At 43.1% G+C, this 26,501-nt stretch overlaps 3 protein-coding genes across 3 annotated transcripts in view; 1 reads left to right on the top strand and 2 right to left on the bottom strand.

Moving 5' to 3' along the window:
* Positions 1–14,277, bottom strand: part of vars2 (valyl-tRNA synthetase 2, mitochondrial) — a 29,955-nt gene extending 15,678 nt beyond the window's left edge. The window contains exons 1-20 of the mRNA XM_055877340.1: positions 14,193–14,277; positions 13,730–13,921; positions 13,553–13,634; positions 12,600–12,700; positions 12,307–12,428; positions 12,025–12,091; positions 11,827–11,924; positions 11,350–11,431; positions 10,313–10,432; positions 6,786–6,894; positions 6,498–6,590; positions 5,917–6,003; positions 5,484–5,611; positions 5,278–5,381; positions 3,961–4,042; positions 2,237–2,313; positions 1,819–1,906; positions 1,620–1,713; positions 806–876; positions 327–452 (exon numbers count right to left, since the gene is read on the bottom strand). Coding sequence (XP_055733315.1) covers positions 327–452; positions 806–876; positions 1,620–1,713; positions 1,819–1,906; positions 2,237–2,313; positions 3,961–4,042; positions 5,278–5,381; positions 5,484–5,611; positions 5,917–6,003; positions 6,498–6,590; positions 6,786–6,894; positions 10,313–10,432; positions 11,350–11,431; positions 11,827–11,924; positions 12,025–12,091; positions 12,307–12,428; positions 12,600–12,700; positions 13,553–13,634; positions 13,730–13,921; positions 14,193–14,246 — 1,977 coding nt within the window. The 5' untranslated portion in view covers positions 14,247–14,277. The remainder of the gene's footprint in view (positions 1–326; positions 453–805; positions 877–1,619; positions 1,714–1,818; positions 1,907–2,236; positions 2,314–3,960; positions 4,043–5,277; positions 5,382–5,483; positions 5,612–5,916; positions 6,004–6,497; positions 6,591–6,785; positions 6,895–10,312; positions 10,433–11,349; positions 11,432–11,826; positions 11,925–12,024; positions 12,092–12,306; positions 12,429–12,599; positions 12,701–13,552; positions 13,635–13,729; positions 13,922–14,192) is intronic.
* A 298-nt stretch (positions 14,278–14,575) lies between these two features.
* Positions 14,576–16,457, top strand: ppp1r11 (protein phosphatase 1, regulatory (inhibitor) subunit 11). The gene is made up of 3 exons (XM_055877339.1): positions 14,576–14,868; positions 15,246–15,354; positions 15,550–16,457. The coding sequence occupies exons 1-3, from the start codon at positions 14,791–14,793 to the stop codon at positions 15,738–15,740; spliced, it is 378 nt and encodes a 125-aa protein (XP_055733314.1). The 5' UTR covers positions 14,576–14,790; the 3' UTR covers positions 15,741–16,457.
* A 3,405-nt stretch (positions 16,458–19,862) lies between these two features.
* Positions 19,863–26,030, bottom strand: LOC129820274 (uncharacterized protein C6orf47-like). Its single transcript, XM_055877333.1, has 3 exons — positions 25,690–26,030; positions 23,733–25,421; positions 19,863–21,777 (listed from the first exon to the last, which is right to left on the bottom strand). The coding sequence occupies exon 2, from the start codon at positions 24,675–24,677 to the stop codon at positions 23,745–23,747; it is 933 nt and encodes a 310-aa protein (XP_055733308.1). The 5' UTR covers positions 24,678–25,421; positions 25,690–26,030; the 3' UTR covers positions 19,863–21,777; positions 23,733–23,744.
* Positions 26,031–26,501: the final 471 nt, after the last annotated feature.

Here is a 26,501-nt window from a genome sequence, read left to right as displayed (position 1 = left end):
GATGTTATGAGGTGTTATCTACCTGTTTGAAGGGACTGGATGTTATGAGGTGTTATCTACCTGTTTGAAGAGACTGGATGTTATGAGGTGTTATCTACCTGTTTGAAGGGACTGGATGTTATGAGGTGTTATCTACCTGTTTGAAGGGACTGGATGTTATGAGGTGTTATCTACCTGTTTGAAGGGACTGGATGTTATGAGGTGTTATCTACCTGTTTGAAGGGACTGGATGTTATGAGGTGTTATCTACCTGTTTGAAGGGACTGGATGTTATGAGGTGTTATCTACCTGTTTGAAGGGACTGGATGTTATGAAGTGTTATCTACCTGTTTGAAGGGCAGCTGCCCAGTCAGTTCTGTGCCAAGCATCACCATCCTGGCCACCCAGAAGAAGATGAGGTCACTTCCTGTTTCCAGGATAGTGTTGGGGTAGAATTGCCTCAGGTCACTTGTCTGTGGGGGCATATTTGTAGGGGACACAACACGTCAAGTAAGAGGAACTAGGCACTATATGGGGCATATTTTAGTGGTTGATGTCATGAGTCCTAGGCAATACATTGGATGCCTGAAAAGGCACTCTATTCCCTATATAGTGCACTACTTTAGACCAGAGCCCTATGGAACCCTATTCCCTACATAGTGCACTACTTCAGACCAGATCCCTATGGAACCCTATTCCCTACATAGTGCACTACTTTAGACCAGATCCCTATGGGGAACAAGGTGCCATTTGGGACACAGAATTTTCTGTGTTTGTGAAAAGTGACCCATATGGGGGGGGGGGGGGGGGGGTGCAAGTCAAGTACCTGCTGTGGCCAGCCCAACTTGGCAAAGGGGAAGAGCCCTGAGGAGAACCAGGTGTCCAATACATCAGGGTCTGACATGGAGAGAGTGAGAGGAGAGAGAGAGGGCGTAAATGAGCCAACAGAAAACAAACAATACTCTCACAACACAACAGGCTTGTGATGGTGTTGCACCACAGGGACTCTGAGTCATTGTTGTGCTACAAACAATTCAATGTGTTTATGTGACGGCAGTACAGCAGATCTTATTAAGGTGAGTCACCCCGAGTCAGTGGAATGGTGTCAGCAGTCACCCCGAGTCAGTGGAATGGTGTCAGCAGTCACCCCGAGTCAGTGGAATGGTGTCAGCAGTCACCCCGAGTCAGTGGAATGGTGTCAGCAGTCACCCCGAGTCAGTGGAATGGTGTCAGCAGTCACCCCGAGTCAGTGGAATGGTGTCAGCAGTCACCCCGAGTCAGTGGAATGGTGTCAGCAGTCACCCCGAGTCAGTGGAATGGTGTCAGCAGTCACCCCGAGTCAGTGGAATGGTGTCAGCAGTCACCCCGAGTCAGTGGAATGGTGTCAGCAGTCACCCCGAGTCAGTGGAATGGTGTCAGCAGTCACCCCGAGTCAGTGGAATGGTGTCAGCAGTCACCCCGAGTCAGTGGAATGGTGTCAGCAGTCACCCCGAGTCAGTGGAATGGTGTCAGCAGTCACCCCGAGTCAGTGGAATGGTGTCAGCAGTCACCCCGAGTCAGTGGAATGATGTCAGTGTAATGGTGTCAGCAGTCACCCTGAGTCAGTGTAATGGTGTCAGTGTAATGGTGTCAGCAGTCACCCTGAGTCAGTGTAATGGTGTCAGCTGTCACTCCATATTTTCCAGCAGCCCGCTTTCTGGCCTCCTCCTCACTCCTGCCCCAGACCCAGAGCTCCTGAGGGAAATAACACACACAATAAATAATGTTGTTTACAGAAATATGACCGTTGATAAGTGTGACTGTGAGAGTGTGAAATCCGTCTTGAAACATGCAGTGCACCTCATGAGTGTCAGTAGAATCTGGGAGAGTCACTCGATAGGCTGGAATCTGATGACCCCACCAAAGCTGCCTGGAAATGCACCAATCACTGACGTGGAAAACACAAACAGGCATCACATTGTTAAAACCACATAAGTCATAACAAGGACTATTTTAATAAAACCAGGGGTCAAAGAGCAACAATAAAACAATGAAGATGTCAGGGCCTGGTGTCGCTCAGCACAGACGTCAGCTAGTCCAGCAGGAAGACAAACAAACGGACTTGTTGTTGCTTCTCTCACACGTCACACTATTGTTCAGTTCAGTTCGGAATATAAATTCAGTTTGGAATATAAATCTGGCTGACATCCTAGTTGGAAGAGTTTTTGGGGGGAACCTGTGATATTTAAAAAAGTAATACTTTCTCCACTCTACTGACCTGATGTTGGACAGCCAGCTACTCCATGTTTTGGTGTAGAAGTGAGGAATGATCTCTAACTGTCCCTCATCTACTGCCTGAGGGAGAGGAGAGAGACACCGAGAGAGGGAGAGAGAGGGACAGACAGAGAGAGGGAGAGAGAGACATACACAGAGAGAGGGAGAGAGAGGGACAGACATAGAGAGGGAGAGAGAGAGGGACAGAGAGGGAGAGAGAGATACAGAGAGACACAGAGAGAGGGAGAGAGACACAGAGAGAGGGAGAGACACACACACACAGAGAGGGAGAGAGAGACAGACACAGAGAGAGGGACAGACAGAGGGAGAGAGAGAGGGACAGAGAGGGAGAGAGAGAGAGACACAGAGAGAGGGAGAGAGACACAGATAGAGGGAGAGAGAGACAGACACAGATAGAGGGAGAGAAAGACAGACACAGATAGAGGGAGAGAGAGACAGACACAGAGAGAGAGAGACAGACACAGAGAGAGGGACAGACAGACGCAGAGAGAGAAAGAGGAGGAGAGGAAAGAGGAAAGAAAGAGAAAGAGGGTAGAGAGAGAAGTCAGTGCCATGCACATGTTCAAATGATAAACAGACCCTCTCACCCACACAGACTCTCTCCCCTACACAGACCATCTGACCTACACAGACCATCTGACCTACACAGACCCTCTCACCTACACAGACCCTCTCACCCACACAGACCCTCTCACCCACACAGACCCTCTCACCCACACAGACCCTCTCACCCACACAGACCCTCTCACCCACACAGACCCTCTCACCCACACAGACTCTCTCCCCTACACAGACCATCTGACCTACACAGACCATCTGACCTACACAGACCCTCTCACCTACACAGACCCTCTCACCTACACAGACCCTCTCACCCACACAGACCCTCTCACCCACACAGACCCTCTCACCCACACAGACCCTCTCACCTACACAGACCCTCTCACCCACACAGACCCTCTCACCCACACAGACCCGCTTCCCTACACAGAACCTCTCACCCACACAGAACCTCTCACCCACACAGACCCTCTGACCCACACAGACCCTCTGACCCACACAGACCCTCTGACCCACACAGACCCTCTGACCAAAACACAGACCCTCTCACCTACACAGACTCTCTCACCCACGGACCCTCACACCCACACGGACCCTCTCACCCACACGGACCCTCTCACCCACACGGACCCTCTCACCCACACGGACCCTCTCACCCACACGGACCCTCTCACCCACACGGACCCTCTCACCCACACAGACCCTCTCACCCACACAGACCCTCTCACCCACACAGACTCTCTCACCCACAGACCCTCTCACCTACACAGACCCTCTCACCTACACAGACCCTCTCACCTACACAGACCCTCTCACCTACACAGACCCTCTCACCTACACAGACCCTCTCACCTACACAGACTCTCTCACCCACAGACCCTCTCACCTACACAGACCCTCTCACCTACACAGACCCTCTCACCTACACAGACCCTCTCACCTACACAGACCCTCTCACCTACACAGACCCTCTCACCTACACAGACCCTCTCACCTACACAGACCCTCTCACCTACACAGACCCTCTCACCTACACAGGGCAGTGGTTAAAAGTAGTGCACTATGTAGGGAATAGGGTGCCACTTAAGCAGACAGGCTGAGGTGACCTACAGCAAATGCTACAACACAAAGAGATAGTCCAATCACCTGTATGGCTCTCTGGGCCATCTCTCCACAACGCACAAACCACTGCTTCTTCAACAGAGGTTCGATGACATCCCCAGAGCGACTGACACACAGGACGGGGAAAGAGGACAAGAGAAATATTTAGCAGAATAACACAAAATAGCTTTACCATAGCAACTGGGTGTGGCCTTTACGCTATGGTGAGCTCAGTAGGATGGTAAACAAGATGCTGACGATCCTGACGTGTTACCCTGGCGTGTTACCCTGGCGTGTTACCCTGGCGTGTTACCCTGGCGTGTTACCCTGGCGTGTTACCCTGGCGTGTTACCCTGGCGTGTTACCCTGGCGTGTTACCTGTTCTGTTACTCAGTTCATTTTGGGTAACTGATGTGATTTCTATGTGAAATTGCAGGAGATGGGCGTTCTTGATGAACAGCAGGTAACCTACATCTAACCCATATCTCATCTGTACACATATTACATTACTGACTAAATCAAAACAGGTTCTGGGATAACTGACAGAAATGATTCCTTCTGGCCAGCAATTCTGAGTGTGATGATTCATTCACTTTCCTGTGTAAAAAAAACTATCTGTCCAGTATTTCACTTGTAAACATATTGTCTTTCACTGCAAAAAGAATCATGTTTTTAATTTATCCCATAATCTGGATTTGATTTATTAGGGCACTACATTATGTGATTCGAACACCATTTCTGTCTCAAGAGAGAAGGAACAGACATGTTTAGATGTAGACACAGTGAATGTATTTTCATATGTTGATTCCCAGACTATATATCATTGCATCATAGCCCACTGAATGAGACATCATAGCCCAGTGAATCTCTACCTGCAGACAGGTAAAGACATGTATAGATGTAGAGACAGTGAATCTCTACCTGCAGACAGGTAAAGACATGTATAGATGTAGAGACAGTGAATCTCTACCTGCAGACAGGTAAAGACATGTATAAATGTAGAGACAGTGAATCTCTACCTGCAGACAGGTAAAGACATGTATAGATGTAGAGACAGTGAATCTCTACCTGCAGACAGGTAAAGACATGTATAGATGTAGAGACAGTGAATCTCTACCTGCAGACAGGTAAAGACATGTATAGATGTAGAGACAGTGAATCTCTACCTGCAGACAGGTAAAGACATGTATAGATGTAGAGACAGTGAATCTCTACCTGCAGACAGGTAAAGACATGTATAGATGTAGAGACAGTGAATCTCTACCTGCAGACAGGTAAAGACATGTATAGATGTAGAGACAGTGAATCTCTACCTGCAGACAGGTAAAGACATGTATAGATGTAGAGACAGTGAATCTCTACCTGCAGACAGGTAAAGACATGGCATGATCCCTTCTCCCTCTGAACAGCATCTTCTCTGTCAGTGCATCGATCACTTGTTCTCTGGCATCAAAACGCTTCACTCCCTGAGAAGAGCAGAGTGATGGAGGGAAAGGTTAGATATCTCTCAGATAACTGCCAGACAGAACAGAAACTGACAACAACAATCTCTGGATGAGATAGTGTACCTCCAGCCATTGGCCACAGAGAGGGGTCATTGTGCCATCTCCTCCAATCACAGTGAGGCGAGGAAGAGAGTGCCGCTGGGAAAGCAGGAAGTCAGTGTGGTCGTGTGCTGGAGTAACCTTTACAGCACCTGGGAAACACAGACAGAGACAGACAAAGACAAAGAGAGAGACAGACAGACAGGACAGACAGAGAGAGAGACAGACAGACAGACAGGACAAACAGAGAGAGAGAGACAGACAGACAGACAGACAGGACAGACAGACAGACAGAGACAGACGGACAAGACGGACAAGGAGGAATGTCTTTCAGAAGAATCTTTGTTTAGTAATAACGCTAACACAGCCTTTAGCATAACTAGCTTGTTCCTGACGCATTGCTGTTCAAATTCCCTCAGATCATTATCCAGTCAGAGCATCAAGCCCGTTCCTGTACCTGTACCCAGCTCCATGTCCACCATAGTGTCAGTGACGATGGGTAAGAGTCGGTCAGTGAATGGGTGTCTGCACTGTTTACCATGAACTGCCTGCAAGACAAATAGTAGTGAAACACTTAGAAGAAGTCCCAGCTAAAAGACAACTAGTAAATCATACAGTGGTACAATAAAGATACATTTTCTGTGTTTGACTAGAAGGTCTGACGCCAAACGTGTATGGGTAAATCATTTTAATCTGAAACCTGATAGAGGGTCCTCAGGATTTAATCTGAAGTCTACTAGCCTGATATCGAGGGTCCTCAGGATTTAATCTGAAGTATACTAGCCTGATATCGAGGATCCTCAGGATTTAATCTGTAGTATACTAGCCTGATATCGAGGGTCCTCAGGATTTAATCTGTAGTATACTAGCCTGATATCGAGGGTCCTCAGGATTTAATCTGAAGTATACTAGCCTGATATCGAGGATCCTCAGGATTTAATCTGTAGTATACTAGCCTGATATCGAGGGTCCTCAGGATTTAATCTGTAGTATACTAGCCTGATATCGAGGGTCCTCAGGATTTAATCTGTAGTATACTAGCCTGATATCGAGGGTCCTCAGGATGCACAGCGATGGCCACATCTCCCAACATGGTCTCAGGACGAGTGGTCGACACCGCCACCTCTCCATCTAATAAAGAGAAAGAGAGAGTATAAACAACAGGAAAGATGGGAGAAATCCCAGAGAACAGCAGACATACAGGAAGATCACGACCCAGATACTAAGATTACATCCCAAATGGCACCCTATTCCCTACACAGTGCACTACTTTAGACCAGAGGTCCTAAATAGGGTGCCATTTGGGACTCAGACCCAACCACTCACCCTGGCCATCTATAGGGTAGCTAAAGGTGACCATGGTCCCAAACTCCACCCTGTTCTGGTAGCCAGGAACAGACAACAGGGTTCTGCCAGACAGCTGCTTCGAGTCAACCTGCAGGCAGCGTCAACACACCTCTCATATAAATACACACACCTCTCATATCAATATACACACCTCTCATATACATATACACACCTCTCATATCAATATACACACCTCTCATATAAATACACACACCTCTCATATAAATACACACACCTCTCATATCAATACACACACCTCTCATATCAATATACACACCTCTCATATACATATACACACCTCTCATATAAATACACACACCTCTCATATAAATACACACACCTCTCATATCAATACACACACCTCTCATATAAATACACACACCTCTCATATAAATACACACACCTCTCATATCAATACACACACCTCATATCAATACACACACCTCTCATATCAATATACACACCTCTCATATAAATACACACACCTCTCATATAAATACACACACCTCTCATATCAATACACACACCTCATATCAATACACACACCTCTCATATCAATACACACACCTCTCATATCAATACACACACCTCTCATATCAATATACACACCTCTCATATCAATACACACACCTCATATCAATACACACACCTCTCATATCAATATACACACCTCTCATATAAATACACACACCTCATATCAATATACACACCTCTCATACACACCTCTCATATAAATATACACCTCTCTCATATCAATATACACCTCTCTCATATCAATATACACACCTCTCATATAAATACACACACCTCTCATATAAATACACACACCTCTCATATAAATACACACACCTCTCATATAAATACACACACCTCTCATATAAATACACACACCTCTCATATAAATACACACACCTCTCATATAAATACACACACCTCTCATATAAATATACACACCTCTTATATAAATACACACACCTCTCATATAAATATACACACCTCTCATATACATATACACACCTCTCATATACATATACACACCTCATATCAATATACACACCTCTCATATCAATATACACACCTCTCATATACATATACACACCTCTCATATACATATACACACCTCATATCAATATACACGCCTCATATCAATATACACACCTCTCATATACATATACACACCTCATATCAATATACACACCTCTCATACACACCTCTCATATAAATATACACACCTCTCATATACATATACACACCTCTCATATAAATATACACACCTCTCATATACATATACACACCTCTCATATAAATACACACACCTCTCATATAAATATACACACCTCTCATATAAATACACACACCTCTCATATAAATACACACACCTCTCATATAAATACACACACCTCTCATATAAATACACACACCTCTCATATACATATACACACCTCTCATATACATATACACACCTCTCATATAAATACACACACCTCTCATATAAATGCACACACCTCTCATATAAATGCACACACCTCTCATATAAATACACACACCTCTCATATAAATGCACACACCTCTCATATAAATACACACACCTCTCACATCAATATACACACCTCTCACATCAATATACACACCTCTCACATCAATATACACACCTCTCACATCAATATACACACCTCTCACATCAATATACACACCTCTCACATCAATATACACACCTCTCACATCAATATACACACCTCTCATATAAATGCACACACCTCTCATATAAATGCACACACCTCTCATATAAATACACACACCTCTCACATCAATATACACACCTCTCACATCAATATACACACCTCTCACATCAATACACACACCTCTCACATCAATACACACACCTCTCACATCAATACACACACCTCTCATATAAAACACCACGATGATTCATCCTCTCAAGTTAACAATTTGAAAAAAATTAATGTTTTTAACTGCAAATTGTACAAACTGAAACTGTACATCATGTTCTGTAGCACATAGCAAAGATGATGTTGTTGCTAAAGTAACATGCTAACACTATGAGAGTAGAGGGTCTCATCTAATAGAGATGGCAGACTAACCTCTATATCAGAGATGATAGACTAACCTCTATATCGGAGATGATAGACTAACCTCTATATCGGAGATGATAGACTAACCTCTATATCGGAGATGATAGACTAACCTCTATTTCGGAGATGATAGACTAACCTCTATATCGGAGATGATAGACTAACCTCTATATCGGAGATGATAGACTAACCTCTATATCGGAGATGATAGACTAACCTCTATATCGGAGAAGATAGACTAACCTCTATATCGGAGAAGATAGACTAACCTCTATATCGGAGAAGATAGACTAACCTCTATATCGGAGAAGATAGACTAACCTCTATATCGGAGATGATAGACTAACCTCTATATCAGAGATGATAGACTAACCTCTATATCAGAGATGATAGACTAACCTCTATATCAGAGATGATAGACTAACCTCTATATCAGAGATGATAGACTAACCTCTATATCAGAGATGATAGACTAACCTCTATATCAGAGATGATAGACTAACCTCTATATCAGAGATGATAGACTAACCTCTATATCAGAGATGATAGACTAACCTCTATATCAGAGATGATAGACTAACCTCTATATCAGAGATGATAGACTAACCTCTATATCGGAGATGATAGACTAACCTTTATATCAGAGATGATAGACTAACCTCTATATCAGAGATGATAGACTAACCTCTATATCAGAGATGATAGACTAACCTCTATATCAGAGATGATAGACTAACCTCTATATCAGAGATGATAGACTAACCTCTATATCGGAGATGATAGACTAACCTCTATATCGGAGATGATAGACTAACCTCTATATCGGAGGTGATAGACTAACCTCTATATCAGAGATGATAGACTAACCTCTATATCAGAGATGATAGACTAACCTCTATATCAGAGATGATAGACTAACCTCTATATCAGAGATGATAGACTAACCTCTATATCAGAGATGATAGACTAACCTCTATATCAGAGATGATAGACTAACCTCTATATCAGAGATGATAGACTAACCTCTATATCAGAGATGATAGACTAACCTCTATATCAGAGATGATAGACTAACCTCTATATCAGAGATGATAGACTAACCTCTATATCAGAGATGATAGACTAACCTCTATATCAGAGATGATAGACTAACCTCTATATCAGAGATGATAGACTAACCTCTATATCAGAGATGATAGACTAACCTCTATATCAGAGATGATAGACTAACCTCTATATCAGAGATGATAGACTAACCTCTATATCAGAGATGATAGACTAACCTCTATATCAGAGATGATAGACTAACCTCTATATCAGAGATGATAGACTAACCTCTATATCAGAGATGGCAGACTAACCTCTATATCAGAGATGATAAACTAACCTCTATATCATAGATGGCAGACTAACCTCTATATCAGAGATGGCAGACTCCAGAGCACAGCTCCAGTTGACCAGCCCCTCAGAGCGATAGATCAGACCAGAATCACACAGCCTTACAAAGGCCTCGGTCACAGCACTGCTGAAGCCCTGAAAATACCCAAACACAAAAGGTACAAACACACACACACACAGGAAGAAAGAGCTGAGCAGATGATAGTAGAACGGACAATAACATAACATACTAGTGTATGTGATAATGACATCATGTTACTAATAGTGTTACTAATAGTACAATAACATAACATACTACAATAACAATACTATAACAGAGTCTTAATGAATAAGTACATAAGTAGACTTGACTTGCTTTCTGTTTCTGTAGCATGATGAACAACCCCTGAACAGGACACTAGTCTATCTCCTGTTTCTGTAGCGTGATGTACACCCCCTGAACAGGACACTAGTCTATCTCCTGTTTCTGTAGCGTGATGTACACCCCCTGAACAGGACACTAGAATATCTCCTGTTTCTGTAGCGTGATGTACACCCCCTGAACAGGACACTAGTCTATCTCCTGTTTCTGTAGTGTGATGTACACCCCCTGAACAGGACACTAGTCTATCTCCTGTTTCTGTAGCGTGATGTACACCCCCTGAACAGGACACTAGTCTATCTCCTGTTTCTGTAGTGTGATGTACACCCCCTGAACAGGACACTAGTCTATCTCCTGTTTCTGTAGTGTGATGTACACCCCCTGAACAGGACACTAGTCCATCTCCTGTTTCTGTAGTGTGATGTACACCCCCTGAACAGGACACTAGTCTATCTCCTGTTTCTGTAGCGTGAGGTAACTTGATGTACAAGTACACCCCCTGGACAGGGCCGTATCTCCAATCTATTTCCTTAATGCTGAGTGCTGAGCAGAGACTCATAGGGTCCCATTTTTACAGTCTCTGGTAAGACTTGGCTGGGGATCGAACTCCCAACCATCCAATCTCAGGGCGGACATTCTAACCACAAGGCCAGTGAGTCTGTGATGATGTAGTGTAATAGTACTGTCTTACTGGATCCATGGTGAAGCAGGCTCTGCTCCAGTCCAGAGACGCACCAAGTTCCCTCAGCTGGTGATAGATCTCCTCCCCCTTCCTGGAACACAGACAGAACCCTTACTGGAACACACAAACAGAACCCTTACTGAAACACACAAACAGAACCCTTACTGGAACACACAAACAGAACCCTTACTGGAACACACAAACAGAACCCTTACTGGAACACACAAACAGAACCCTTACTGGAACACACAAACAGAACCCTTACTGGAACACACAGACAGAACCCTTACTGGAACACAGACAGAACCCTTACTGGAACACAGAGACAGAACCAAATATGAAAATAGAATCATCTTGCTTTATCTAATTAAGAAGATGGATAGTTGTAGGATTCTACTAATGACAGTGGAAAGCAGTGTGAGACAGAACAGCAGAAAAAGAGAGAGACAAACAATAAGAGAGGACAGAAAGGGACCTCATACTCACTCTTTCTTCCACGTCCACACCTCCTTTAGAAACTCCTCCCTGCTGAGGTCCTGTCTTCGCTTTCCTCGTTCCCTAAACAACCTCCTCTCCACCACTGTCTGAGATTAAGAACAGAAGGTTGGACACAGGTTTTATATTGAGCTTGAAAGAGAAGCGAATGTGAAAGATAATATGGATAGCCAGGTTAGGGAGACACACCTGTGTAGCGATGCCTGCATGGTCACACCCGGGTACCCAGAGAACTTTGTAGCCCTGCATCCTCCTCCTGATACAACCACACATTCAATCAGTACAACAATACACTTCATCAGAACTCCTAAAACATGGCAAATACATTAGTCATTCAAAAAGCAACACATTTCAGCTCTGAGAGTTCTCATACGACAGATAGGAATGTGATGTGGTGCCATTTCATTTCAGCCAAAAAAAAGAAACATCTCTATCCAACTGATTCTATTATTGTCGGTGAGAAATAGTTACCAGCGGACCAATGCATCCTCTATGGCCACTGTGAGTGCATGGCCGAGGTGCAGCGTGCCAGTCACATTAGGCGGAGGGATACACATGGAGAAGGAGTGATTCACAGCATGTGGCAGTCTGTCCTAAACGTTGATACAAACAATAAAATAACATGGGCATTAGACTAAATCTAACTATTAGAGCACTATCACATACATTGTTATGAGAGCTGTGTTGTCTGCATGGATTGTTCCTAACATGGGAGCATCATCAGGCAGTAAAATATGGCTTATTATAATGCTCTATTCTCTTACATTGATCTCTGGGGTGAAGAAGCCTTCTTTCTCCCACCACTGGTACCAACTGGTCTCCACATACTCAGGACTGTAGGACGAAGGGAAGGGCACGGTGGTGTCTAAACAAGAGATGGTCAGGGTGAATAAAAAGAGAGGAATTTATTTAGCGAGAGAGTGTGGCAACGGGAGCAAGCGAGTGCTTGAAAAGACTACTTTCTGTATTATCCCAGTGAAACCAGCCTGATCTCTGCGTTCATGACAGGACTAGGGTGTAAGTCTTTTAGGACTAGGAATTGCCAGGGACCTCATGATATGATATTATCACGCTACGATATTGTCACGATACTTTTGGTGCCGAAACAATATTATCCCGATATGTTGGTGCCGAAACGATTATATCACAATATGTTGGTGCCGAAACAATATTATCATGATACTTTTGGTGCCGAAACGATATCACGATATGTTGGTGCCGAAACGATTTTACCACGATATGTTGGTGCCGAAACAATATTATCATGATACTTTTGGTGCCGAAACGATTTTACCACGATATGTTGGTGCCGAAACGATATTATCATGATACTTTTGGTGCCGAAACGATATTATCATGATACTTTGGTGCCGATACGATATGTATTGCTATTCTCCTGATTCTATATGTATTGCAATTCGATACTGTGATTTTTATTGAGATTTGATGTCTGCTGCAGAGAGACAAGACAGAGACATGAGAACGAGTTTTGATCAGTCACGGAAATAAAAGTGCTGAAAACACATTGGCTCCCTATTTAAAAAGAAGATGGAAAACAAGCTATGAAGGAAAAATACTAGAGTATTGCCAACTAGCGCAAAAATATTATTGCGATATTGTCAAAACGATACGATATATATCTTCAAAAATAATATCCCGATATGTAACTGTATCAATGTTTTCCCTCCATCACTAAAGTCTTCAGGACATTCATTACCTTTCTTCTCCCCAGGAGGTGTTGTAACTCTGTACGCAATCCTCTCTTTCTCACTCCATTTCATTCCTTGATCTTCAACATTCTGAAAACGGATTTAACTTTCATGTAAAACTAACAAGTCTATGTCTTAAGTTTGTTATGTGTAAGAGTTCACTAACTAGGAGCGAGGTCACCTACATTGTGTTGACTGCTCAGTATGGCCATTTCCCTATCTCTCCTCCGCCTCTCTTTCTCAGCCTGGGTCCGGAGAGCGGGAGTTGATTGAGGAGGTTTTGCCGCATTGTGAGAATAGAGTCTACGTGAACATTTTCTGTGTATTGCCCTCTCTACTGCCCTCACAGAGAGGCCACAAGCGGACCTCCACATCTCCTGCAAAACAAATCAAGAGAAAATGAAAGTAAAGAAAATGAGGCAGCCACTGATTTCCCATCGACTACATGAGTCTATGAGCCCCTTCACTGGAACATTTTTTACGACATTTTCAAATCCATCCCAATCATCCATTTCAAACATTCCATGGGTCTAGGCATTTGCTTTCTGTTTGCCAATTACGCTGCCTGGATAAGTGCATAAATGATAATTGTAGCTAGGTGATACATTGGGGTAAAATAGACTCAAGAGAATAATATTTTAAATGCACCTCTTCAGAGACTTCTGTCACTTTGCTACGTTGCTGTTTTATAGTCATACTCATAATAATATATAGTGATTGAGCGCTGTTGACTACATTATTCCAATGAATGATACATAATATGTGCTCTACCTTCAAGATGATGTGCTCGTGGGCGCCGACATGTTAAACTAGCTGCGACCTTTCAACTACGACCTAACGGAGCATGAACTCATTTGTTCACTATATCTTAATTGTAATTTGTTTGACACTTTATCAAACACTTTATGAATTATGTAGAACTGATAACCTAAACATATTTTACTGTTTCTCATTGACTAGCTATGTCTTTCGTGTCACAACCATAGCAAAAGTGCAACAAGCTCTATGCTTCCCACCGGACTCGTTTGTGCGGAGAGCAACCGGAAGTGGTCCGTCTGGAAATTCCTTCCCAAAGATCTTCTCGTCGAACGAGGAGTCAGAGTATCTCGACAGGGTTGATCACGTTTAATTCGACTCAACGTGTCGGATTGAAGAAACAGAGTGATTGTTGTTCATAAAATAACGTCAGTTGACATTTCGCTTGTTGACAGCTGGTGCGAGCTCAAAACCGACAGTTAATATCAGGATGGCGGAGGCGCCAGGTACTTCTAGCGAGACGATAACGGAGACCGTTCAAGTTGACACACCGCCACCGCCCCAGCAGGTAAACTAGATATAGAAACTGCTATAATTAGCGAATGATATGATGAAGAAAGATAACAACTAGGTTGATATGCATCATGTGGCCGCACCAAAGATTGGAGCTAACGTTTGCTAGGTATTTTAACTAACTACAATTAGCTAGTTACCATTAGCACCACAGCCATAATAACCGTTAGCTAGCTCATAGAATCATGACGGAATTATTTGATCTTACTTCACTTGATCTAGCCTAGCTGTCAAGTTTAGTACATTGCCAGTAGTACACGTAAATATGATGTTGACTGGCTACATGACCCTGTTGACAAGAGAAACACCCAATGCCTGTTATGTGTATGAAGGTGAATCTCAAACACAGGCTCCTCTCTGCGTGTCTCTCAGGAGGGACGTAGCCTGACCATCAAGCTGAGGAAGAGAAAGACTGACAAGAAGGTGGAGTGGTCCAGCGACACAGTGGACAACGAGCATCTGGGAAGGAGGTCCTCCAAGTGTGAGTGTCCATTACCCACCTGTTTCCCGACTGTTTAGATGCAGTCATCTGTTCTGTCATCGTCCCAGCTGGCTCTCTGCGATAGATACCTGGGGGTGATGTTATCTACACATAGGCCTGTGCATGCTGCAGTTCTAGATATTATTGGTGGCTGATGACTGAGTATTCTTGACGCCCCCCCCCCCCCCCCCCCAGGTTGCTGCGTCTACGAGAAGCCCAAACAGTTTGGGGAGTCCTCCTCTGAAAGCGAGGGAGATGACGGCGACGAGGGCTGTGGAAGTGCACACTGCATTCTAGGACATGGGAAAGACGGCAGGCATGGACACAGAGGAGGGGGTGGGGGGAGTACGGTTCCTCCAAGCTCTGGGGGATCACATGCCCACTAATGATTAGGAATGGTGCTGAGGGAGGAATGGAGCGTAGGGGTTCTTCAGTCGATGACAATGACACATTATACTGCTACACACACGCTCTCATTTAGTTCAGTCACTGCAGTACCTGAGGAAAAGGACGCGACAGATAAAAATGAGGGAGGGAGAGAGCCTATATTTCTGCCTGTTTGATAAGAAAAAGGGGTACAATCATTTTCCTTATTTTTATAAATAATATTTTCCTTATTTATTGATTTGTCGTAATACTTGATTTTACTGAATTATGTGGCAGTATCTTAGCCTGAGTGCCAGACAGTGTTCCTTCTTGTCAAACAAGGATTTGGAAAGATGATTATGTAACATTGTAGAGTGCATAAATAGTCTAGTACCCAGGCTACCACTGGGTCTGGGTCCCAAATGACACCCTGTTCCCTATATACAGCCCTGGTCAAAAGTATTCACCCCTCTTGGCATTTTTCCTATTTTGTTCCATTACAACCTGTCATTTAAATTGATTTTTATTTGGAATTCATGTAATGGACTTAAACAAAATAGTCCAAATTGATGATGTGAATTGAAAAAAATTACTTGTTTCAACAACAAAATTAAAAGTGGTGCGTGCATATGTGTTCACCCCCTTTGCTAAGAAGCCCCTGAATAAGATCTGGTGCAACCAATTACCTTCAGAAGTCACATAACTAGTTAAATAAAGTCCACCTGTGTGCAATCTAAGTGTCACATGATCTGTCATATATCTACTGAGATCATACACCTGTTCTAAAAGGCCCCAGAGTCTGAAACACCACCAAACAAGAGGCACCATGAAGACCAAGGAGCTCTCCAAACAGGTCAGGGACAAAGTTGTGGAGCAGTACAGATCTGGTTTGGTTTACATAAAAAAAATCTGAAACTTTGAACATCCCACGGAGCACCATTAAAATCATTGTAAAAAAAAATCTAAAGAATATGGCACCACAACAAACCTGCCAAGAGAGGGCTGCCCACCAACACTCACGGACCAGGCAAGAAGGGCATTAATCAGAGAGGCAACAAAGAGTCCAAAGATAACCCTGAAGGAGCTGCAAAGCTCCACAGCGGAGATTGGAGTATCTGTCCATAGGACCACTTTAAGCCGTACACTCCACAGAGCCGGGCCTTACGGAAGAGTGGCCAGAAAAATAAAGAAAAAATAACCAAACACGTTTGGTGTTCGCCAAAAGTCATGTGGGAGACTCCCCAAACATGGAAGATGGTACTCTGGTTAGATGAGACATAAATTCAGCTTTTTGGCCATCAAAGAAAATGCTGTCTTGCGCAAACCCAACACCTCATCACCCCGAGATCAACATGTTTTTCATTGGCAGGGACTGGGAAACTAGCCAGAATTGAAGGAATGATGGATGGCGCTAAATACAGGGAAATTCTTGAGGGAAACCTGTTTCAGTCTTCCAAAGATTTGAGACTGGGACGGAGGTTCACCATCCAAGAGGAAAATGACCCAAAGCATACTGCTAAAGCAACACTCAAGTGGTTTAAGGGGATACATTTAAATGTCTTGGAATGTTCTAGTCAAAGCCCAGACCTCAATCCAATTGAGAATCTGTGGTATGACTTAAAGATTGCTGTACACCAGCAGAACCCATCCAACAAAGGAGCTGGAGCAGTTTTGCCTGGGAAGAATGGGCAAAAATCCCATTGGCTAGATGTGCCAAGCTCATAGAGACATACCCCAAGAGACTTGCAGCTGTAGTAGCTGCAAAGGGTGGCTCTACAAAGTATTGACTTTGGGGGGGGGGGGGGGGGGGGGGGGTGAATAGTTATGCACGCTCAAATGTTCTGTTTTTTGTTGTCTTATTTCTTATTTGTTTCACCTCAAAAAATATTTTGCATCTTTAAAGTGGTATGCATAAATCAAATGATACAACCCCCCCCCAAATCAATTTTCATTCTGGGTTTTAATGCAACAAAATAGGAAAAATGTCAAGGGGGATGAATACTTTCGCAAGCTACTGTATAAGGCCCTGGTCAAAAGTAGTGGACTTTATAGGGAATAGACTGCCATTTGGGACGCAAGCTTCTGTTTTGTTTTTTGTTTTTTTAAATCTTTGTTTCAAAGTAATGATTTTAAAAACCTCCATTAATACTTAAACAGCAAATACTTCTTGTTTTATGAACACATTGTTTTTACATAAACAGTAGTCTATCGGTAAACATTACAGATGTTTAGGGGAGTATTTCGGACAGTTTTTATTTTTGTATATGCTTTTTGTGGTACACTTTTAAGGAGAATTTTTGAGATACGCTGGTCTTGTTTTTCTTATTTTCACGTGAAATTGCTGTAGTCATTACGTATCACCTTTTAGTTGAGTGCAGTGAAAATGTGTTGATGCCGTATACTCTGTCCATCCTTTACAGACAATCCTCAGGAGTGTTGAGTACATAAGTCTCAGCACTTCAAATAAGTACAGAATTGGTGGCAAATTGTCTTAAATTCTGAGATGTCAAACATTCTTTCTTATAATGGTTCAGAGATGTTGAAAGGATAATTTTGTATTTATGAGGTTGAGATGAGAGATGTCAACTTATAAGAATCAGAAAAAGCTCACAAATCACATCCTTTTTGGTCATTTAATTAATTATCCCCCTCTGAGAAGGAATGCACTAGGGCAACGTTGGCACTAACTAAAGCTGCATGCTGATTGGTTATGGAAAGAAAGTTGCCTTTGGAAATTATAGGCTTTGCATCACACCTATTGCGCTTAATCTGCTGTGATCAGCAGAAGAAAATTCTTTTTTTCAATGAGATGAGATAAATTAAATGTATTTGGTGCTGCTGCGTACATTCCGTACTACACTGAACATGTATTAAGTCGGACAACACATGGTATACAGTCGAGGTTCTCCCCGGAATATTTTTTTAAACAAAGTGGTGCTGCTGAGTACCTTCTTTTTTTTTTAACACCTGTAACTGCCATTTCCTGCAATCAAGAACAAAACATGCCCTTAAATGATAAGATATTGGAGAACCCTGCATACAGTAGTCCGGATCAGACAGTTCAACTAAAGGCATGGGAGAGTATTTTAATGAATAGGGAGAAGGTGCATGATGAATTGCTCACTCAGGCTGTGTTCATGTCTCAACTGACAACATTTCACTGTGTACGCCTTCATCCTCCGTTGTTCCAAACACAATACTACTACTACTACTACTACTGTGCTTGATCTGTGACAACCTCTATGTATAAAGCATTACACACTATCCCACCACAGCCACCATTTTCTATAACAGATACACACGTACTATGTTAACTGTATTGGTGAAGCACCTTTCTGTACATAAAATAAATCATATGAGAGCAGATTTAATGTGAATTAAAAACAAATGTTTGAAATGTGTTGAAATCACTTTGTCCAAGTGTCTTACGTGAGATGAACACGAGATGTATGTGCATGTTATTGATTCTTCAAGGCTGCATGGAAATTTCAACATTGGTTTATTATTCTATTAGTTGTGGACCATCTCCCAACAACCCCACCTACAGTACTGAGATATTTCAGGCCAGGGGTATATTCACTAGCAACCAAACGGGAGCAAACGGGCCGAAAGGAGGAGAGACTACCAGAACATGTTCAATAAGAAATGCTCATTTTCATTGCAAAATGTTTTTCTACAGTGTGCACTAATGAATAAATCTCCCATCATCTCACTGTAGTTCACAAAGTAGGTCAACACAGAGGAAGACTGAATTAGTGGTTGGTGGCCATGGAGACCGTAATAAAAATAAGTAAAATAATCAGGTCACATTCAGGGACCTGCTCTGATGGCATCAGTGAGGTTATTCTGGTGTTTCTCTGTCCTGCTGCTAAAAGTATGAATCCTATTGACACAGCGCTCCCAATACCTGACACATTGCCTTGGATGTATCCCAAATAGCACCCTATTCCACACTACTTTTGACCAGGTCTCTGGTGCACTATATAGGGAATAGGGTGTCTTTTGGGACGTACCCCTTATTAGATAGGAGATCCCTATAGTTACAAATGTGTTATGTAATGAGTACCATGCGTATTAAAAGCTAAATTAGCACACACATGGCATGGCCAATGAAATAAATTCTGAGATTCAGCAATGCAACCTTAAAAAAAAAAAAGCCACATCTTTATTTATTTACCCAGTGGAAATATTTCAGGCTGAGTCAGTATACAGTATAGCAATGGGTATAGACATCTAGAAGGACAGTATCAGATCCAAAGTTTTTTTCTCTCAACACGTTGTATACATCCATTCCTTTACAAAACACAACGTTGACATGGGATGCATTCAGAATGACCCGTTGTGGAACGTTACGATAGAAATACAATGTAGAACAAACATGCCTCTCTGAAACGTAGAACAAAGAGTCATGGCGGCTCTATTCGTCGCATTTCTATCTGCAACGGTTGATCAACTGAACGTGGCCCTGGTGGGTTTCCATGTAGTAGTGTTGCTGCCTCATCATTTTGACAGTGATCCAGCACTTGTCTTGGGGGGGGGGGGATTGCACATTCTCATTACAAGACATCTTTCTTTGTAAACAACACGTGGAGTAACAAGTCAAAACGTGACACTAAAACACACGAGATAAAAGGCATAGAGGAATCACCGATGTGGTATCACTATTTAAAGGTCCCATTATCAGTACACAATTAGTATATCATATAACTTTCTGCATCACTGTGAAGTTGTGATAGCTGTATGTTTTGCTACAAATACAAAAATATCTGGAAAAGGCCATTGTAGAAACTAGAAATGTTCTTCAAACCTTTTATAATACAGTGGCATTGTGGGTGAGAACCAGTGGAGGCTGGTGGGAGGAGCTCTAGGAGGACGGGCTCATTGTAATGGCTGAAATGGAATTGTGGAATGGAGTTAAAACGTGGTTTCTATTTGTTTGATACGTTCCATTTATTCCGTTTCAATGAGCCCGTCCTCCTACAGCTCCTCCCACCAGCCTCCACTGGTTAGAATCCTCTTCTTACACATGCATACTGTAGATTGTGACATGCTGAGAGACAAAAAATCTTGCAAGTAGAATTTAGTGGTCCTGAGCATCACTGCTGGTTTGTATGTGATTGTGCAAAACTTGCTATTGGACAATTGTAAGATATATATTTATTTTTGTAACGGTTGCGTTTCTAAGGCTGTAGCGTACCTTTCAAACAGGAACATACGTGTGACAAGACAGATAAATACATGTTCAGTGAGTAGTTTACTTACAATGCAAATAACACTGATTATGATGGAGAAAGACAGGGATAATATACTAAGGCATACTACTACATATTAAATATTAAGGCACAGGAAAAGAAATACAAGGCAAATAAACCTTATGTCCAAAAAACTAACAGCAACACAATCTGCTTGGAATAAGCTTTGAAAGAAACCTGGGGGGGGAAAAAAAGTGCTGGTATCTGTCAAGTAGATAGTCAAAAGTTAATCTGAACAATACAAAATGAACATAAAAGAAGTCTAACTAGAGGGTAACAAGATTCTGTAACAATAGAACTGTGCTAAGACGACAACAGTGGTATCACTGGGCCCCAGACGACAACAGTGGTATCACTGGGCCCCAGACGACAACAGTGGTATCACTGGGCCCCAGACGACAACAGTGGTATCACTGGGCCCCAGACGACAACAGTGGTATCACTGGGCCCCAGACGACAACAGTGGTATCACTGGGCCCCAGACGACAACAGTGGTATCACTGGGCCCCAGACGACAACAGTGGTATCACTGGGCCCCAGACGACAACAGTGGTATCACTGGGCCTAGATGACCAAGATTGTAGTGGGTGTGCTTTGCTTCAGCGCCACTGAATATCACAGTAGTGAGGTGAAGTGTAAGCCTAAAGTCCTCCAGCCTCTGCCGTTCCTCATTGCAGTGTCAGCTGGGCTCAGCTCTCTTCATGTGTCTTTGTCTTTGCATTGGTAGGCTCTCAAAACAACTTCCCTCAATCCCTGCATGTCAGGCCTTTGAAACATTCCCCTTTCCTCCATGTCAGATGATTGTCTGTGGGGGAAAAAAGCTAATGATCAGTAAACAGTTAGTGGTTGAAATCCTTAAAATAGCCTCAAGTTAACCATGACAAAATCACATGGGAAAGTCATTAGGATGACAACAGCAGGACAAAAACAGTGGGCCTGTTGCTGATGTTATTTTGGCCTGCTGCTGCTGCTTGTGGCTGTTATTTTGGTCTGCTGTTGCTGCTTGTGGCTGTTATATTGGCCTGCTGTTGCTGCTTGTGGCTGTTATTTTGGTCTGCTGTTGCTGCTTGTGGCTGTTATTTTGGTCTGCTGTTGCTGCTTGTGGCTGTTATATTGGCCTGCTGTTGCTGCTTGTGGCTGTTATATTGGTCTGCTGTTGCTGCTTGTGGCTGTTATATTGGTCTGCTGTTGCTGTTATATTGGCCTGCTGCTGCTGCTTGTGGCTGTTATATTGGCCTGCTGTTGCTGCTTGTGGCTGTTATATTGGCCTGCTGTTGCTGCTTGTGGCTGTTATATTGGCCTGCTGTTGCTGCTTGTGGCTGTTATATTGGTCTGCTGTTGCTGCTTGTGGCTGTTATATTGGTCTGCTGTTGCTGCTTGTGGCTGTTATATTGGCCTGCTGTTGCTGCTTGTGGCTGTTATTTTGGCCTGCTGTTGCTGCCTGTGGCTGTTATTTTGGCCTGCTGTTGCTGCCTGTGGCTGTTATTTTGGCCTGCTGTTGCTGCTTGTGGCTGTTATTGCAGCACCCCTTCAGGCAAATAAAATCCCATCCTTTCTTCATACATCACACTGCTCTCTCTATGTAAACTGTATTGATATGCATTAGAAAAAATATTTCATTAGTTCAAGCTGGTTTCACACCACTTGGAGAATGTCAGTTATTTTTTTCTGGTTTCAAGATTAAAATAGCTCCAAGCAGAGCTGTTTGTGGCAGTGGGAACATTGCCAACCTAGACAAGAACAGTCTGCATAGTCTGTACAGTTGAATAACCATGGAAACCACAATAATATAACCTCATGAAACTACATCACTGTTCTACACTGAACAAAAATATAAATTCAACAATTTCAAAGATTTTGCTGAATTACAGCTCATATAAAGGAAACCAGTCAATTGAAATAAATGTATGAAGCCCAAATCTATGGATTTCACATGACTGGGAAGGGGCGTGGCCAGCCAATCACAATGCGTTTTAACCCACAAAATGGCTTGAATGCAGACAGAAATACCCCCCCCCCCATCTGACAATCCTGCAGGTGAAGAAGCCAGATGTGGAGGTCCTGGTCTGTGGTTGTGAGGCTGGTTGGACATACTACCAAATTCTCTAAAACGACATTGGAGGCAGCTTATGGTAGGGAAATTAACATTCAATTCTGTGGCAACAGCTCTGGTGGACATTCCTGCAGTCAGCATGCCAATTGCATGCTCCCCGAAAACTTGGGACATCCGTGGCATTGTGTTGTGCGACAAAACTGCACATTTTAGAGTGGCCTTTTATTGTCCCCAGCACAAGGTGGACCTGTGTAATGATCATGCTGTTTAATCAGCTTCTTGATATGCCACACCTGTCAGGTGGATTATCTTGGCAAAGGAGAAAGGCTCCCTAACAGTGATGTAAACAAATCTGTACACAAAATATGAGAGAAATAAGCGTTTTGTGCGTATGGAACATTTCTGGGATATTTTATTTCAGCTCATGAAACATGGGACCAACACTTTACATGTTGTGTTTATATTTTAGTTCAGTGTATAAGCATGAGCCTTTTTCTCCCTTGCTTAATATGAACTACCACAAACAGGTATATAATGAGTGATGAACAACAAAAGACAAATACAATCATGAGGTTAGGAGTGGAGTCCTTGTACATGCTAGGTACATTTAGGCTGTAGTACAGTCAGGAAAACAATGCACATCAGGGCAGTGAGAGACCAGAAAATCCAACAGAGAGAAAGCGGGAGAAGAGACTGACAGAACTTACCAAAACAAACTTTCATTCAATGATCATCTTTCCTTTCGTAGTCAAGTACATCTCTGTAACTTCCCCATCGTCTCTCACTTCCACGTCCTCCTCCACCTCCTTTTCATACTCCTCATCCCCCTCTCCTAGGATCACACTCTGCTTGATGCTGACAGAGATGACCAGTGCTTGCACGATGCCATACAACAGAGCAAACTGTAGAAGATACTCTTGGACCAACCAAAGCAGTCCCGCCATTCCAACAGTGGAGACAGAAAACATGGCCATTCCATGGAGCCACAACTTCAGTCCTCCTTGGACCCCTAGAACCTCCAGGACCAACTTGGTAGGGGGGGACACAGTCCACAGGAAGCCCACCACCAACAGGTCAAACAGGTGGCGAAGGAGGTTGAAGCAGATCTCATAGTGTTCCGGAACTATCTCCCCATTCCAGGCGAGTGCAAAGAACCGGAAGGCTGATGAGGAGCTAGGTGTGGGAGACAGTGGAGGGGTTCCATAGTCAGAATACTCCCCATCGTTGTCAGAGTCCCATCCTCCACTGACACATTTCCTCTGACTTAGCCCACCAGGTTCAGCTGCTCTTGGCCAGAGGAAGTCGGAGGACAGCAGAACCTTATTCCACCATCTGGAGTCACCATGTTCTGCTTTCCCCTCAGCTTCCTGCTTTCCCACACCCAGCTCTTCAATTTCCCTGGACTGGATTTTCTCCTCACTTGCTTCCCAGTACTCTTCGATCAATGTTGTTTGTTCACTTGTTTGTCTTTTCTGTCCGGCTCCCCAAACCCAGGTTGTTAACCCCCCCAAGCCCCAGCTGCCTCTCGCCTGCTGCTCGTCCGTCACTGGCTTGTCCCTCATGGTTTTGTCAAGTCCTGCTTTGCTGCCCCAGGGCCGGTAGGAGATAGCTGGACGCACCCACCCCCAAACTCTTCCTACTACAGCTGTCATGTCAGCTCCCTTAATTTAGCGCCCTTAATTCTGTCTGGATTTTAGAAGGACTAAAGGACTTAGAGACTGCAATGACGAGTTATTGAGAACGCAATAATGGGTTAAACTTTATATTATTTATTTCCGTTTTAGGAGTTTGTTGGAGGTTTTGTTAAGACTATAACCTAGCTATAGTACATTAGATGAGTCAAATTAACTCTCTGAGATCACTGGGAATGATAAGAGGGAAAGTGTGTACCACAGGACAAGTCACGTGACGCACCTGGTGTTGTTAAATCGAAACCAACCACCAACGCCCAAGGGAAAATTCCAATGAGGGTACTCACTAGCTACATGTCGTCCCCAAGACTTTCACCTTGCTTTAACTAATTTTGCTCTTATAACAGCGAGGGCTTCACGCTAACGTCAAACAAATTTACCATACCAAAAGATAACCTTTGGTTTTGGAGTGATATAAATAGTTTAGAATCCCTAATACCGGACGAATTACAGACATGTAACTAATGGCTAGTTTAGTAGGCCTAGTCTACACAAACATACTTAGCCATCTATGTATAATATGTTAAGGTTCTTTCTAAAGTACATGGCCAGCTAACATTGCTTAGTTTAGTCGAGGAATGTAACAAGCAAATCTTCCAACTCTTGACAATTAATGTTTTTCTGGAGTTCCTCAGCCTAACGAAAAGCAGAACATATATGTATCTTCAAATTTAACTGTGTGTAGTCTCTTTTCCACTTCTTGGTCTGGGGAGGGGAAACATTACAATATGAGTCCATCAATTATAAGTTATAGCTCTTCCAAAGATAATTAACGTTAGCTCAGTGAGTTCACAAATTCACCGCTAACCAGCTAGCTAATATAACTTGCTACTTTTTCTGACATTAGCCTGGTATAGGAGCTAGATAATCTTTATACATAAAAATGTTTGCCAAAAGTTTGACAACTAGTCTTGTTAAATTAAGTTATTCAGTTGTCACAAATCAAGTCGTGAGTTGGAAAAGCGGCACTCACCTTGTTCTCTTTAGACAGTTTGACACTAGCCTAGCTAACAAAGACCCCCACCACGTATACGTAACGTTAGCTATCGAACGGACTTGGCAGTGGACTCGTTCGCTTGACAAATCAAATGTGTATCTTAACGTTGTGGAATCCTCCAAAGAATCGACTGGGATAGTTTACAGGTGTCCATACGACATTAGCTAAGTGGCTAGCAAACCTTTTTACTTCAAAACGGCAAAGCCGCATACTGGTTATGTGCAAACCTAACTAATAAATGACGCTAGCTAGCTACAATAGAACGCTCCTGAAACCGGAAACAGTTTACGTACTTCCGAGATAACAGAAACACAAGACAAGGGCCAAGTTGACTGCTCCTCCTAGTCCGGGCCCATTCTATCCTCTGCTTAAATAATTGTGTATACGGTACCTTGTGTGATAACCAGTCTATTCCTTAAAGCTGGTAGGAACCTAATACACATAGTCCATATAGCTGCATTGTCTTTATGTGAAACGCTCAAACGCACAGATGTTTCCCTCAAAACCAATTATAAGGCAACCTTTCAATTAAAATAAAACTGGTTGCGTAGTCATAAGGTCACTTTCGAGACCACCCCTTCCACGTGGACCTGAAAGCAACTAGGCAAAATATCGATTTGTATGTGGGTTTTAACCGAGATCGTTCTTGACAGTGGAGCACATTTGTCCAGGCCTCAATTGTTCCTCCACTATTACCATTCATTGTCGCCATTCATGTTATTACGTCTAATATGAACTGTATCCACTGGTTTTAATGTAGGTGGTAGCTACAATAACAATTAACCACA

This window comes from Salvelinus fontinalis, chromosome 22 (genome assembly GCF_029448725.1).
Source record: "Salvelinus fontinalis isolate EN_2023a chromosome 22, ASM2944872v1, whole genome shotgun sequence".
NCBI classification, from domain to species: Eukaryota; Metazoa; Chordata; class Actinopteri; order Salmoniformes; family Salmonidae; genus Salvelinus; species Salvelinus fontinalis.
The sequence above is the reverse complement of the archived record's forward strand: the minus strand, read 5'-3'. Positions and strand labels throughout refer to the sequence as shown.

Coding starts and splice junctions, on each gene's coding strand:
- LOC129820274 (XM_055877333.1), bottom strand. CDS start 24,677: ATGACAGCTGTAGTAGGAAGAGTTTGGGGGTGGGTGCGTCCAGCTATC.
- ppp1r11 (XM_055877339.1), top strand. CDS start 14,791: ATGGCGGAGGCGCCAGGTACTTCTAGCGAGACGATAACGGAGACCGTT. Junction 14,869..15,245: donor CACCGCCACCGCCCCAGCAG/GTAAACTAGATA, acceptor CGTGTCTCTCAG/GAGGGACGTAGCCTGACCAT. Junction 15,355..15,549: donor GGGAAGGAGGTCCTCCAAGT/GTGAGTGTCCAT, acceptor CCCCCCCCCCAG/GTTGCTGCGTCTACGAGAAG.